The sequence below is a fragment of the Manacus candei genome, unplaced genomic scaffold (genome assembly GCF_025592945.1).
Source record: "Manacus candei isolate 608988 ecotype Guabito, Panama unplaced genomic scaffold, ASM2559294v1 h1tg000028l, whole genome shotgun sequence".
Taxonomy (NCBI): Eukaryota; Metazoa; Chordata; class Aves; order Passeriformes; family Pipridae; genus Manacus; species Manacus candei.
This window is the reverse complement of record NW_026138076.1, coordinates 20311245-20324474: the sequence shown is the minus strand read 5'-3', so window position 1 is coordinate 20324474 and position 13230 is coordinate 20311245. Positions and strand designations below refer to the sequence as shown.

Below are 13230 nucleotides of genomic sequence, written 5' to 3'. Positions count from 1 at the left end.
CTATCATTCAGGCATGAGGATTCACTGGTCTCCTAACGGTAGCAGAGACTACTCAGCTGTCTGCTTGCTGTTTTATTGTCTCCACTGGCTTGGATAAAAGACAGCAACATAAAAAAGTGTTCAGGCAGAGATAATATGGCAGAATGTTCCATTAACGTGATGTCCTCTTAACAAACTTGTAACTTATGCATGGATTCCTGAAATACCTACGAGTGCTGAGTTCAGTGCCAAATCTTAAATCAGTGGCAAAGGGGGAAGTTTTTATTTTCCAGTCAGGTCTTCAGGGATGATACCATCTGCTTTCATAGCCCCATGATGGAATAATTTTCCCTTGGGACTTCAGTGTTAGAGGGCACATGGCATAGGATCCAGTTTCATGTCTATTCTCTGGTAAGGAAGCATTGCCTGGAAGCCATCCAGGTCTCCATGTACTGTCTTTTCTCCCTCTGATCAGCCATCAGCATGAATGTGTTCCTTCTAGCCTCTTGCTCTAAAACTCGTAAGGCTGCATTGATTGAATTGCATAGTTGGCTTGGACTCTCTTCGGCCTGCTGTTTCCCTCCTGTTCAGTGTAGATTCCTTTGTATTCCCTTCCTACCGCAATTTCAAGAAATCAGTGAGCAACATTTGAATCCTGAGAGCTATTGGTGTATTTACTGCATTAGAAACATGAGTTTATTGGTAATGAAAAAAAAAGAGAAAATGCTTATTTTCCTGTACAAAATTCCTGCTTATAAATTTACAGTGCACTTTTCATCAATATTTTCTAACACTAACTTTAAATATCTCATTTGTTTTCTATATTGTCTGTGAAAGACTGAGTTAAAGTAAATTCCACGTGTTTATTCATGGAATAAATGGAAACATGGGAAACATAGCAAATTATTTGCCTATAAGTTAAATTACCACTGTGAGACACACATGAGGAGTTTTAAATGCTTAGAAAAGCAGATGTTTAACTCCCAACTGCTGCTCTGTAGCCATGTTCTGTCACGTTTCTGCCTTTCTCTCACCAGCACCTATGAGACTGAAATGAATTGAAAACTTTTGCTACCCTTCAGATGCAAGTTACTTCTCATGGAGTACTGAGATCATTACGTATTTTGGCAGGTTTCCAGAGTCCCTTTCTTTCTCTGTTACATGGGTTTATTTAGTAATGAACAGAACTTTTTTTTTTTTTTAAATACAAGGAGTTTGTGCATGACTGTCTATCATGCTCAAGATCTATCATATTGCCTATTTCTCATCTAGAGACCATTCTGGGGTGAATAGAGATAAATGTTGTTTGGTTACACTGCTGTTTGTCTATGCCTGCCATAGCTCCACAGTTCAAAAAACTTTCACTCACACACAGAGGCACATACACACGTGGTCCAAACATCATCATTATTGCTTGTGTTGCTTTATTCATCCTTCAGGTCTCCTGTAATGGCTGGAGGTCTATTTGCTGTTAATCGGAAATGGTTCTGGGAGCTGGGAGGCTATGATCCAGGATTAGAAATATGGGGAGGAGAGCAGTATGAAATCTCCTTTAAGGTAAGTCATCAAGTCACCTTACAGAATACTTCATTTCTGATGTTATAATGATGCTTTTATTCATACTGGCTTTGTCTTTTAACTAAAATTAATTTAATACAATTCTTTTTTTTGTTAGAAACTCCCAATAGTTTCACAAAGAATTATGCCATAAACGTGTGCTCCAGAAGCCATACAAAAATCACACTGAGTGCAAAACTTGATATTTGCCTCCAAAAATGTGGTAGTTTGCCACCATCAAAGTCCTACCTTGTTCCTTTCATCAAGTCTTCTCCACTTACCTTCTCTCAGGTGCTGTGTTTACTTTATACTCAAGCATTGAGCATAAATAAGCCAAGAGAGAACTATTACAGCAAAAAAGAAAAGGACATAATTTTCTGCCCAAATCAACAAGTTTAATCATCTCTGGGGATAGGGTCCCATGGAGTCAGCTCAGGGAAATGTATGGAAATGGAAAGCGAAAGTCATAGGAAGAAAGACCCCTTTCAGTAGCAGTGGATCACTAGAGCAGCTCAGCTACTGTGAGCTGTTAGCTGCAGGCCAACTGTTCAAGAGCAGATTTTTTTAATTGCATTTAAATTATTATAATGACACATGGGGAATTGTCAAGTGCTCAGGTTAAGTACAACAAGCCATAGTATACCCTCATATCCTCTATGTAGACATGTGTATTCAAATCAGTTACATCTCAAAAGTCTTGTTACTTTCTGCATGTAAAACAGGCATTTGTATTAGTTTGATGAGGACTAACATGTCTAGTTTTGAAAACTGAGTTAATTTTGTTCCAGTATACCCAAAGACAAAAACACTTTGCCTCACAGTCCCTACATGCAAAGTTTTCCAATGATTTGATAGAATTTCATGACATAGATGAACTGAGTCAAACGTGTTTGAATATAGCTTGGAACTGAAATTAGAATTCAAATTTACCTTCAGGTACTTCCAGATTCTGTCAGTTTAAAGCTCTGTAAATAAATTCAGTGTGTCAGCCGTGACACTAATATCATAGTGAGTTTCAACAGCAATTAAAACAACAGTGCTGAGGCAAACCATAAGTGTGAGCCAACACTGGGCTTCCAGGCTGCCTTTACAGGAGTTACCAAGAACAGCAAAATGTTTTGCATTAACTGGCTTACTCTCATATTTCTCCAAATCATTTTTATACCTCAGCAAAATAAAACAAGAAGGCAGGGAAAACCCAATAGCTAGACCATATATTTAGAATATATTGATTTACCTTCTGTCTGTTTAGATTGTTTCAGAGGCAAATGTAAGTAGTTACCTGTAGCTGTCATAATGGTCTCTGAACCCATGATTTTATTATCCTATTTCAAATACTCCTTTTATTTATCATCACAAAGAATATACGTGTAGTGCTCTCTAGACTTTGTATAGAAACCATGGTAACACAACTGGAAATTGAGATACCAGATTGTCCCAGTGTGTTTTGTTCAACTGACAAATTTTTTTTGGAGGCAGCTGTGTCACATTTGGTCTCATTTCAGTCATATCTCTGGATCCATCTCATCAATATAAAAATGACATTAGGACCCCGTCCTTTCTTACTAGTGTTAAAAGAAAAAAAAATAGTCTTTAATGATGATTGCCAAATAGGAGTAGCTTCCCATTGGAAAAATTTAATAGATGTAAGTTTTAAAAAGACTGCTGTTTTTCTCCTAAAAAAAAAGGAGAAAAATCATGGAGGTGGAAGGGAGAAACAGAAAGGACTGGGGTTTATTATGTCAGAATCACCACTGTCACCTTGGGAAAGGTTTCTGCTTCAACAGTTTTTACTGTAGCTATAGATTCAGTCATCTTAAAACTTATTTAACTGAGGACAAGTTAGCTAGACAGTTCAATTTACCAGATTTATTCGCAAAACTTGGTAAGGTGGTGGACTTGCAAACTGTTACAAAGTCAGTGAAAAAGCCAAAGAACCATACTGGTTCAATTTTTGTGGCTACTTGAGTGAATCTGAAACTACAATTTACTTTTTCTTAGAGTGTTACATCTATGGCCTGTGGAATTGTTGTAGGATGAGTGCCATGTGTCAATGCCACGTCTTACATTAATTTGCCTGGCAAATAATTATTTCGAGTATCCTGCCACAAGAACATCTGTAACCACCAGATAGTTAGCTATTTTCACACATTTCTTCTTTGATTCAACTAATTCTTAAGTATTTTGTAAAAATATGATTGGTTTTCATTAAGAAATTGCAAAGAGAAGCTGATTCAAAATGTCCCACAATTGCGTGAAGTTTGCATATAGAGGACTGTTTCAGACTGGTCTTTAATCTCAGAGATAGACACAGTGTTCCTTTTACATTCTTCATATGTCTTGTTTTTAACTTTGAGATTCATTTGCACAAGAGCTGCATTATAAGAGTAAATCAGTAAACAGTATATCTGCTATAAATGGAGACTGTGCTGATGACATGACCTTCCTCATGTCAGATGGAAGATTGTTGTGTTTAATTCAAATACAGTGATGCAGTTATGGAGGAATGAATGTCAGAGCAAAAGCTCTGTGCTTCCTGAAATGAAGTAGTGTGTGATTCATCTTGAACTCATTGCTCTGCTCTGTGAGCTGGAGTGAGGAGTGTTTGCAAACCATTTCCCAGCCTCAGTGATGCATTTTAAATTCTGTGGATTGATGTACAACTGTAACCATTCTGTTTAACATTTTAACATTATGTCCAGGTACTATAGAATCCAGGTAGGCTGTGGCATGTTGTTAATTAGCACTGCCAATGTTTTGCTGCAAAGGAAGGCTTTCAGGTATATTCAGGAAGGTTTTTCACAAGTGTGTGTGTCAAGTATCAAATATCAAGTTTATATGTTCAAATTCAGTGGTGGCAGACATAGAATAAGTTATTTGGAGAATTGCCCAACCAAATGTTGGAATGAACTTGACTCCACAGAAACATTCACACATTATGCAGGAAAAAGATCACTTAACAATCAAGATCCTCTTAAAGAAAAGCATCTTCTCAACCAAGAGCCTCTGCATTTCTATACCAGAGACATTCACAGTCATCCCCACGAGTCAAGTTACAGGAGTGTTTGCTACAAAGCAAATGAGACACCATGAATGCAAAGTGTGGCCCATCATGGGGGGAGTGGAAGGCTTTTTGGCAAAGTTTATTAAAGAAGCCCTGCCATTGAGTCATGAGGTACAGAAAGGATTCCCTTGCTTTCTAAACTCCTTCTCAGAGAGGAGCCTGGGTGCAGCTGGATCCAGTCTTAGCCTCAGTTTTATCAACAGTTTAAATTTAAGGAATTATAGATGTGCAAGCTCAAAGGAATTACTAATAGTAGCCATATTGCTTTACGAGTTCAACATGCTAAGACAGAGTTCAAGGACCAATTAAAAATTAGATTAGTAGGACAAGTGGAGGTTGAACCAGACTGAGGAAAGGTACTCAGGGCTGGGAAGCTTGGAGGGAAAGTATCCATTTTGATTTTTGTCTCCAGCTGTTTCACTAGGTATGACCTGATGTGAGAGACGCCAAACTTCTTTTTATGGGGGGGAGGTTGCATTATCTCATTGTACATTCAATAACTTCCTCCAAAACACAGTAAGTACATTCAATAACTTCCTCCAAAATACATATTGTAATGTTTCCGTGACGTTTGGAATTGTGCCACAGCAGAAAAAGGAGCTTCCTCAAACTTCAGGCATGTCTATTCCAGGTGCTGAGTGGTCAGGAACACACAGAGGCAGGTAAAAAAAAGAGTTGCTGCTTAAAAATTTGCTTGATCTTTATTTCCACACTACAAAACCAAACATATTTCTCTTTTGTTCTCTTCTTGCTTGCAAACATCACTGCAGAGGACAGCAGCAAGCATAGCACAGGGTGCCATTCTGATTAACTCATGTTTCCAAATCAGAAGACACACATACACATTCAGTGGATGGTTTCACAGTCACAAACCATGTGTTTATTAAATTTGCATTAATTTTTAATAATAGTTTATTAAATAGTCTTTATTAAATAGTTTCTTAGATTAATTGTTACATAGGAAAATGTGCAGGATTTTATTTTTTTGGCAGCATCAGGATCATTTTTTTTCTTAATTAAAAAGACGTATGACATCTTGCTGATGATACATGTGCTGGACTTGTGAAAGCTGGCAAAACACTGGAACTCACCTGATTAATGACATCTCTTCTCAATAACAAGGGAATAATAACAATTTCTTGGACAGATACAGCTTATGTAGTAATCACTAAAACATAGAGTAGTGAAAGATACTAACTTCCTGTGTTTCTTAAAGTTCCTTGTGGTGGGTTGACCTTGGCTGTATGCCAGGTAGGCAGCAAAGCTGCTCTGTCAGTCCTCTCCTCACCTGGACAGGGGAGAGAAAATATAACAAAAGGCTCATCAGTGAAGGTAAGGGCAGGGAGAGATCACTCACCTGCCACAGTCTGGTGGGTGGGGGAGTAGGACCACAACACTGCACAGAGGAGTCCGACAAGATGGAAGGTCGGGGTGCAATGGCCGTTTATTGAGGTAGAGCAGGGACTTATGTCGGGTCTGGTTCAGGGGGGCTTGGTAACAGGGGAGGAACAAGAGATTGGCATCTCAGGGTAAAACAGGATAGGGGAACACAGGAAAGGAGGAAGAACTTGGGAGGAGTTGGACATTAGGAACTGCAGTACTTCTCAGCTAATCAATGCAGGATGAGCGGGAAAGTGAGAGGATAAACAGCTTTTGGTGGGAAGACAGCTCTGGGCAAGCCCGGGCAAGTCCATACAAACAAATGGAATTAATACAGCCAAGTGGGGAAAGTACATCAAACGGTGCCTAAAACCAGGTATAAACGAGCAAGTCCATGAAATGGAGTCCCTTCGTGCGCCATAAATGTCCCTCCATGCTTTAAAGCATTCCCATTCGGACACAGGCTCCTCAGCACTCACCAGTTACTATCGTGGGCAAAATTGACTTGACTTGGGGAAAAATTAAGTTATTACCAATCAAATCAGAGTAGTGCAATGAGAAATAAACCCAAATCTTAAAACACCTTCTCCCCACCCCTCTTCTATTCCCTGGCTCAACTTCACTCCTTATTTTCTCTACCTCCGTGCCCTCAGGGGGATGAGGAGTGGAGGCTAAAGTCAGTTCATCATATGTTGTCTCTGCTGCTTCTTCCTTCTCAGGAGGAAGACTCCTCACACTCTTCCTCTGCTCCAGCATGGGGTCCTCCAGGAGCTGCCAGTGGATATTTGCTCCACCACAGAACTCCATGGGCTACAGGGAGACAGTTGCCTCACCATGGTCTGCACTACAGGCTGCAAGGGAATCTCAGCTCTAGTGCCTGGAGCACCCTGCCCCTTTTTCTGCACTGACCTTGGTGTCTGCAGGGCTGTTGATCTCACATATTCTCACTCCTCTCTCTGGCTAAAATTGCACAGTAACTTTTCCCCTTCTTAAATCTGTTATCCTGGAGGTGCTATCACTATCATGATGGCCTTGGACAGCAGTTGGTCCATCTTGGAGCCAATTGGCATTGGCTCTGTTGGACATGGGGGAAGCTTCTGGTATTTTCTCACAGAAGCCGCTCCTGTAGCCCCCCTGCTACCAAAACTTTGCCACACAAACCCAATCAATCTTTTACACTGGACATTCCTTAGGCATCATACGTCATACCTTAACAAAAACGCCAGTGGAGATCCCTCCTCTTGAAGCTAGTCACCTGTATCTAGAGTTGTTTTATCCTTATCCATGCCAACACATCTTCCAGATTCTCTTCATCCCTGTTTTCCAAAACACACCTCCAAGTTCATTAATCCCTTTCTTTATCACTATTATCATAATCATTATTCTTTCCCTCCACAGCTGTCAATCTTGGCAGGAGATAGGGAGTAGGGGAGCATTACCACTTGTCAATGCAGTTGTAATCTATATAAAGAACTGACAAATGTGGAATACTGAGAGTTTTCTCAGAATTTTAGAGGTGCCAGTGAGTATTGTTGAAATACCCAGTCATCAGTTCCCAGTTTACACAGTACAATTTTAATATCCCTGGCAGGAAATCCCACTGTACCCCCAGTAAATGGTTTTGCAGTTTGTGAACCCGTTTGCAGTCAGTGATCCTATTTTTCAAATTTTTTTTCAGTTAGCTGAACATTCTCACTACATATAAAAGTTCACAGGAAAATATTCTTCTTTTTCCTTTTCTTCTACTGCCAAATCTGTTCCTTTGGCTTCTATTTCAATAAGAGTGACTGAAAAATCCCAAAAGGTTTCTATAATCTTATTTTCTACAACTTTTTCAGCCTCACTGTTGTAATACCTTTCTCCTGTTTGTAGTCCATCCCTCTTGCACAAATGTGGAGAGCAGCAAGCCGTCACCTTAGTACGAAATACTTTATATTCCTCTTCCACCAGTTTACTGGTTTGGTTTGGTTTGTTTTTTTTCTGTTTGTTTTTTCTGTCCGTTTCAGTGTCTCTCACTGTTGTCTGTCTTGTTGCTCTCAGCAGCAGTATATTTCTCAATTAGTTTTGAAGCCTGATCCAAAGTCCATTCAATACCATTTAAATCCTTTACGTAATTTGCTGTATGTTCATGTTCCGCAGTGAGACATCCTCCACTGCTCAAAAATCATGAGTCTCTTGCTACAGTAATTATGATTACAGTGTATGATATGGATTGGAGTCTCAGTCTTGTATGCACAGTATTTACATTTTCCAGATAGTCTCCTGGCTGGATCACTCATAAAACAGAGAGATAAGGCAGCAGGAGGGGAAACCACAAGAGAAGGCAGAATTCAATTTTAAAGACAAAGATGTCTTTAAAAGTGATGTGAAAAGAGGGTGATTCACTCAAAATCCCACAGGAGCTGTAGAACAGATCCAAAAAATGCATCTGTGACATCTGAGCTCCAGTCAGGAACAAAGCCACATAACCACAGCTTAATTTCTTTTAAAGCTTGTGTTAATGCCTGTCTTTTGCTTTCAGCCATCCCTATAAAGTGTTTTGCAACGTTCTGTTGGAAGGAGCTATATAAAGATAAATTGTGAGATAGTATTTAGTTGACACATAAACTACTCTTATTTTGATCTTTCCAAGCTGGAATTGCATTATTTTGGTTTCATCTTCAATTTTTATGTCAGCTGCAGACCAGATTCATTGCTTTTATAAGAAGGAGACATTTGCGATCCTGAGAATTTCATTGCTTCTGATATCATTTTGCCAAATGTCCCACACCACCTGAATTCCTTGCATGGTACACTGGAGGTCTGTAATATTTAACACAGAAGTCATTCTCCAATTTCTTGCATTTAGCACATGTGACATAAAAATGCACATTTTAAAGGTGAAGTTGCCAGAATTGATCTTCCCAGGAAAATATAAAAAATGCTTTTGATATCACTCTGAAGCTGAAAGATAAACAGGAACAGCTGCTAAATGTCCTTCAAGGCAACCCAAGATTCATTTCAATTACCCTGCACGGCATACCTCAGGTGCAGCACAGCATTTTCAGGTTTTATGTCTATCAAATATAAGCCTAACGCTGTGTTATTTCCTCCCACTTGTTATTGCCTCAACATATCTGACTTTTGGGTTTTTTTTTTAATTTCTTTTCTCCTGTTTTTTTAACTGCTATGCTACTGCTTTAGAGGAAATGTAGTATATGTCTGCTTCAGCTCTCGTTGCCTCAGTTAAAGTAATACTTACCTGTATATATATTTTTTTTTCTGCTTTCTTGTCTTTTAAATTTATTCAGGCATTGACCTTTGAGTCAAACTGCTATGCTGCCCACTTTATAAAGGCTAAGAAGCCTTGATTAATCACTGTAATAACTTGTCTAGCCTTTGAAATGACACCTTCATTTAAAAAACAAGAACAAATCCTAAGTATAGGTCTGTACTTTCGTTGGTGCAGTGGATTGTTTGAAGATAACCAGCGAGGAGGTTCCCACTAAAAAAGGTACAAGTGATGTAACATACAAATGAAGTATTGTTAGAAAGGTGAACATTATTTTAGCACTATAATTTTTGTGATATTTTACTATGTTTATGCACATGTTTTCCAGTGAATTAGCCGACATGAGATGAAACAGGTGAAGATTTCAAGATTTATTTAAGAGGCACATTTTACAAAATGGTTTTTTTTAAAAACAAATGATCTTCATGTCCACATGCCTTGACTACATGTAAGATTACTCTAGATACTAATGAGCTATTTTGGCATGGAGGCAGAGCATTCATTTGGGTCTCCATTCCCACCAATAAATCTCCTCCCTGAGGACTGTGCTCACTAGGAGACCAGATGACATGTCCTCAACGCAGAAATAGGTACCAAAATAGGTACTTCATTTCATCAGTGTACAGGCTTCCATTTGGCAGTGATACCCAGGACAGCTGTCTTTGCTATGCCATACTACTAACATGCAAAATTTGTCTCCTCAGCTGAGATGCTACCATGTACCAGAAGCACCTACCCAGAGCTCCTATGCCTTAGTTAATTCTGTGATGGGAAGTAGTAAGCAGCAGCTCCTACCTGACTGCACATGGGTGTCCATGGAACTTAAGGACAAAGCCCCACTTTTGCTGGTTTCAAGCGTTCCTTCAACATTTACACTAGTGTATTTAGGTTTGTTAGATCCTAAAGCATTTCTTTACCAGGTCTCAGCTGGATACCATGGCTAACAGCTAAGGGCTAATACACAAATGAACCATAAGAAGCAGCTACCTAAATCACTTTGCAACTCAAGTCTTCACTCTAACCCATTTTTCTCCATTCACAGTATGAATAGCACAGTCAGTCTGAGAGGCTGAATTCCAGGAGCAAGCAGATATTATACCCACTGTAACACAATCAGGCAAGCGCAGTGAAAGAGGCCAAACTCTTGCCCATTTTCACTAATGTTTTAAATGAATGGAATTAATAATTTTGTTTTCCCATGATTTCAAAAAGCCAGTAGCTACAGCCAGCTGGTGGGCAGGACAAAAGAGATGGAATATGAAATGTAAAAAAAGTGCAGAGATGCACATTGTTCTCTGCAGGCTTCATGCAGAATGTCAAGTATACGTGATCGCGTCATGTTTTCCAGTACCTTTTTTTAAGGGTCTGGTTACTATTGTTTCAATTCAGAGCATGTTAACTTATGATTTAATTCTTTTCTGTATGAAACATGTTGGTGAAACTTTCAGTTCCTTTCAGTTGCTCCTGTTCTACTCTGCTTTGGTCTCAGTCACAAACTTATTTCACGTCATTTTGCTCCAGAGTGCATCAAATACAGCTAAAATTCCCTCATATATGTAGTGCACGGACCTAAATTCTCATCCAAATTCATGGAGATGTTTAGTGAAGCATCATTATGTATGTCCACATGAAGAGATATAGAAAGGAAAAGCCCTCTCTCTTTCTCAGCTTTGGTTTGATTATTGTTTTAATTGGGTGGGAGGGGATTGAGATATTTTTTGTTTTCAGTCGAAAGGCTGAAAGCTGAGACCAAGTGTCTCTTACGTGGAATAACAGTCATTCTGTTCTGAATTTGTGAGGGGAAAAAAATTAGTTATCCAGGATTAGGAAACAATTTTTATAATACTGATGTTTTCATTCTGAATTAATTTCAAATTCTTGTTGTGTGGTTTTAGGATACTTAAAAGGTTCTGCTTGGGGGGTTATTGTTTTACATTTCCCTGATTTGCAAAGTCAAATTGATTTTCTTTATAAAGTTATGAATGTTGTTAGGGTGCTACATAAGTCATCTAATAGCCATGTTAGAGCTCTGCATTGCTGGAGCATAGAAAATCATTTCCATTGGTTAGCATGATTGCCATAGTTCTTCTGACATGGCACATGACCTTGCTATCACATACACTTGATAAAGCCTAGGCATCCTAGGTGAAGAATTGTGAAAAATTCACTACTTGCTACCCATCAGGATACAGCTTGATTTTTAGGACTGCGAAGTACTTGCTTACAGCTCCACCAGTTTTGACTGAGCTTTGGTTGCTCAAACCTGAAACATCAGACCTGTGTACTCCAGATAGTTCTGTCTCTTTCGGTTTTAAAGTGTTAATGATGAAACGTAGTAGCATGTTCTTTCTCTGCCTGCATAAATTAGATCAGAAGGAAATTGATTTTTGTTCCCTTTTCTATACAAAATGAAAAGCATCTTCATATAATGAAGAGCATCTTAATATTTGAGCTCTGTACTCACTACTCAAAATATAAGCTATGTGTTTCAGAAAAAAAATATTTCTTCTGATTGATGGTTTGCTTTAATCACATAGCCTTCTTTTAAAATTTTGATCTCGTAGGTTTTAAACAACAGACGCAATAATGCCTTGATTGTGTTGCAGGAAGATCATTGTTAGATACTGGATTGGGTTGGAACTAGATGATCTTTAAAGACCATTCCAACCCAACCCAAACCATTCTATTCTAATCCAAGTATGTTTTATAATTTTATTTTGAACATACTCTGCTTTTTACAGTGAGATTCAGGTTAGGACAGTCTGCCATGTTACCACATCCCACCTACCAGCATGCCAAGAAGGCCACCATGACTGTGGGAGGGGTCAGTACAGAATGATGTGTCATTTTCACATACACATTACTTAAAATGCCTTTTTTTGCCTCATTTTTTTCCAGGAATCATTCTTTCACTTGCTTTCTGTCTCCTTTTCAGGTGTGGATGTGTGGAGGTGGCATGTATGATGTTCCATGCTCTCGAGTTGGACATATCTACAGGAAGTATGTCCCATATAAAGTCCCTTCTGGAACCAGCCTAGCACGGGTGAGTAATTGGGTGTTGCTGGTTTTCAATTTCATTTATCATCAGTCTCTTCATTTCCTGTGAAGCAGTTTCCAGTAAACCATTACAATGGAAAATGAACGTTTCTTTATTTTTCTGAAATGAGATGTGCAATTACTGCAGTTATTCTGCCTTTCAGAGATAAGATTGCCAGGAATAAAATAGAAGCTTAAAATTATGGGGTTGGACGTCTCAGCACAGAAGGACGTTTCATGCTGATTCAAAAGAACCTAGGAATAACCTAAGGCTTGCAGTTCTCAGACTGCAGAGTGTTGTCAGTCATAGTTTTTATAAGCAGGACCCATTTGAATGCACATTTTCTTATCAGTCAGCAGAACAGGCTGAATCTCATGGAAGGGATGTTTTCTGAGGCAAAAGGACTGAGTAACAATGATTTGAGTGACTGTTTGATTATTGTGTAAAACTTGATTGTGGAATACAGCCAGCTTGGAACTGTGAGAGTGAGAAATTACAAGACCTCTAGACATTTCTCAAAGACTACTGAACACATCCATATCCATGAGGGACTTTTTGCTCAAGAGAAAATGTTCTGTAACTTTCTGGAGATGTTCATGGGATGTCAAAAGATGGGAGATGAAGGGCACAGATGTAGCTTCCAGGCAGATACTCGTATTTTTTCATGCTTGAGTTTAATCTTTTCTGTTTTAGAGGAATTTTTTTTAATAAAATAGCATTAATATTAAAGTCTGCATATTGCCATAGGGTAATATTTTATGAATCATATTTTTTCTTAATAATGAAAATGTGGTATGAATAAAAGAATGAATTTCTTGCTTTAAGGGGGAGATATCCATGATTTCAGCACCACAGGACAAGGCTTGCTGTACTAACTGCAGCAGAAAAAGGAGACCACCTGTGCTGCTTGCCTGACAGCTGGCTAGACAGAAAGAAGGATTT

General features: G+C 38.8%; 1 protein-coding gene across 2 annotated transcripts in view; it reads left to right on the top strand.

Moving 5' to 3' along the window:
- GALNTL6 (polypeptide N-acetylgalactosaminyltransferase like 6) overlaps nt 1–13230 on the top strand; it is a 462483-nt gene that overhangs the window by 407119 nt on the left and 42134 nt on the right. For both annotated transcript variants that reach the window (XM_051790183.1, XM_051790181.1), the window contains 2 exons: nt 1419–1536; nt 12187–12294. In XM_051790183.1, the coding sequence (XP_051646143.1) occupies nt 1419–1536; nt 12187–12294 (226 nt within the window). The remainder of the gene's footprint in view (nt 1–1418; nt 1537–12186; nt 12295–13230) is intronic.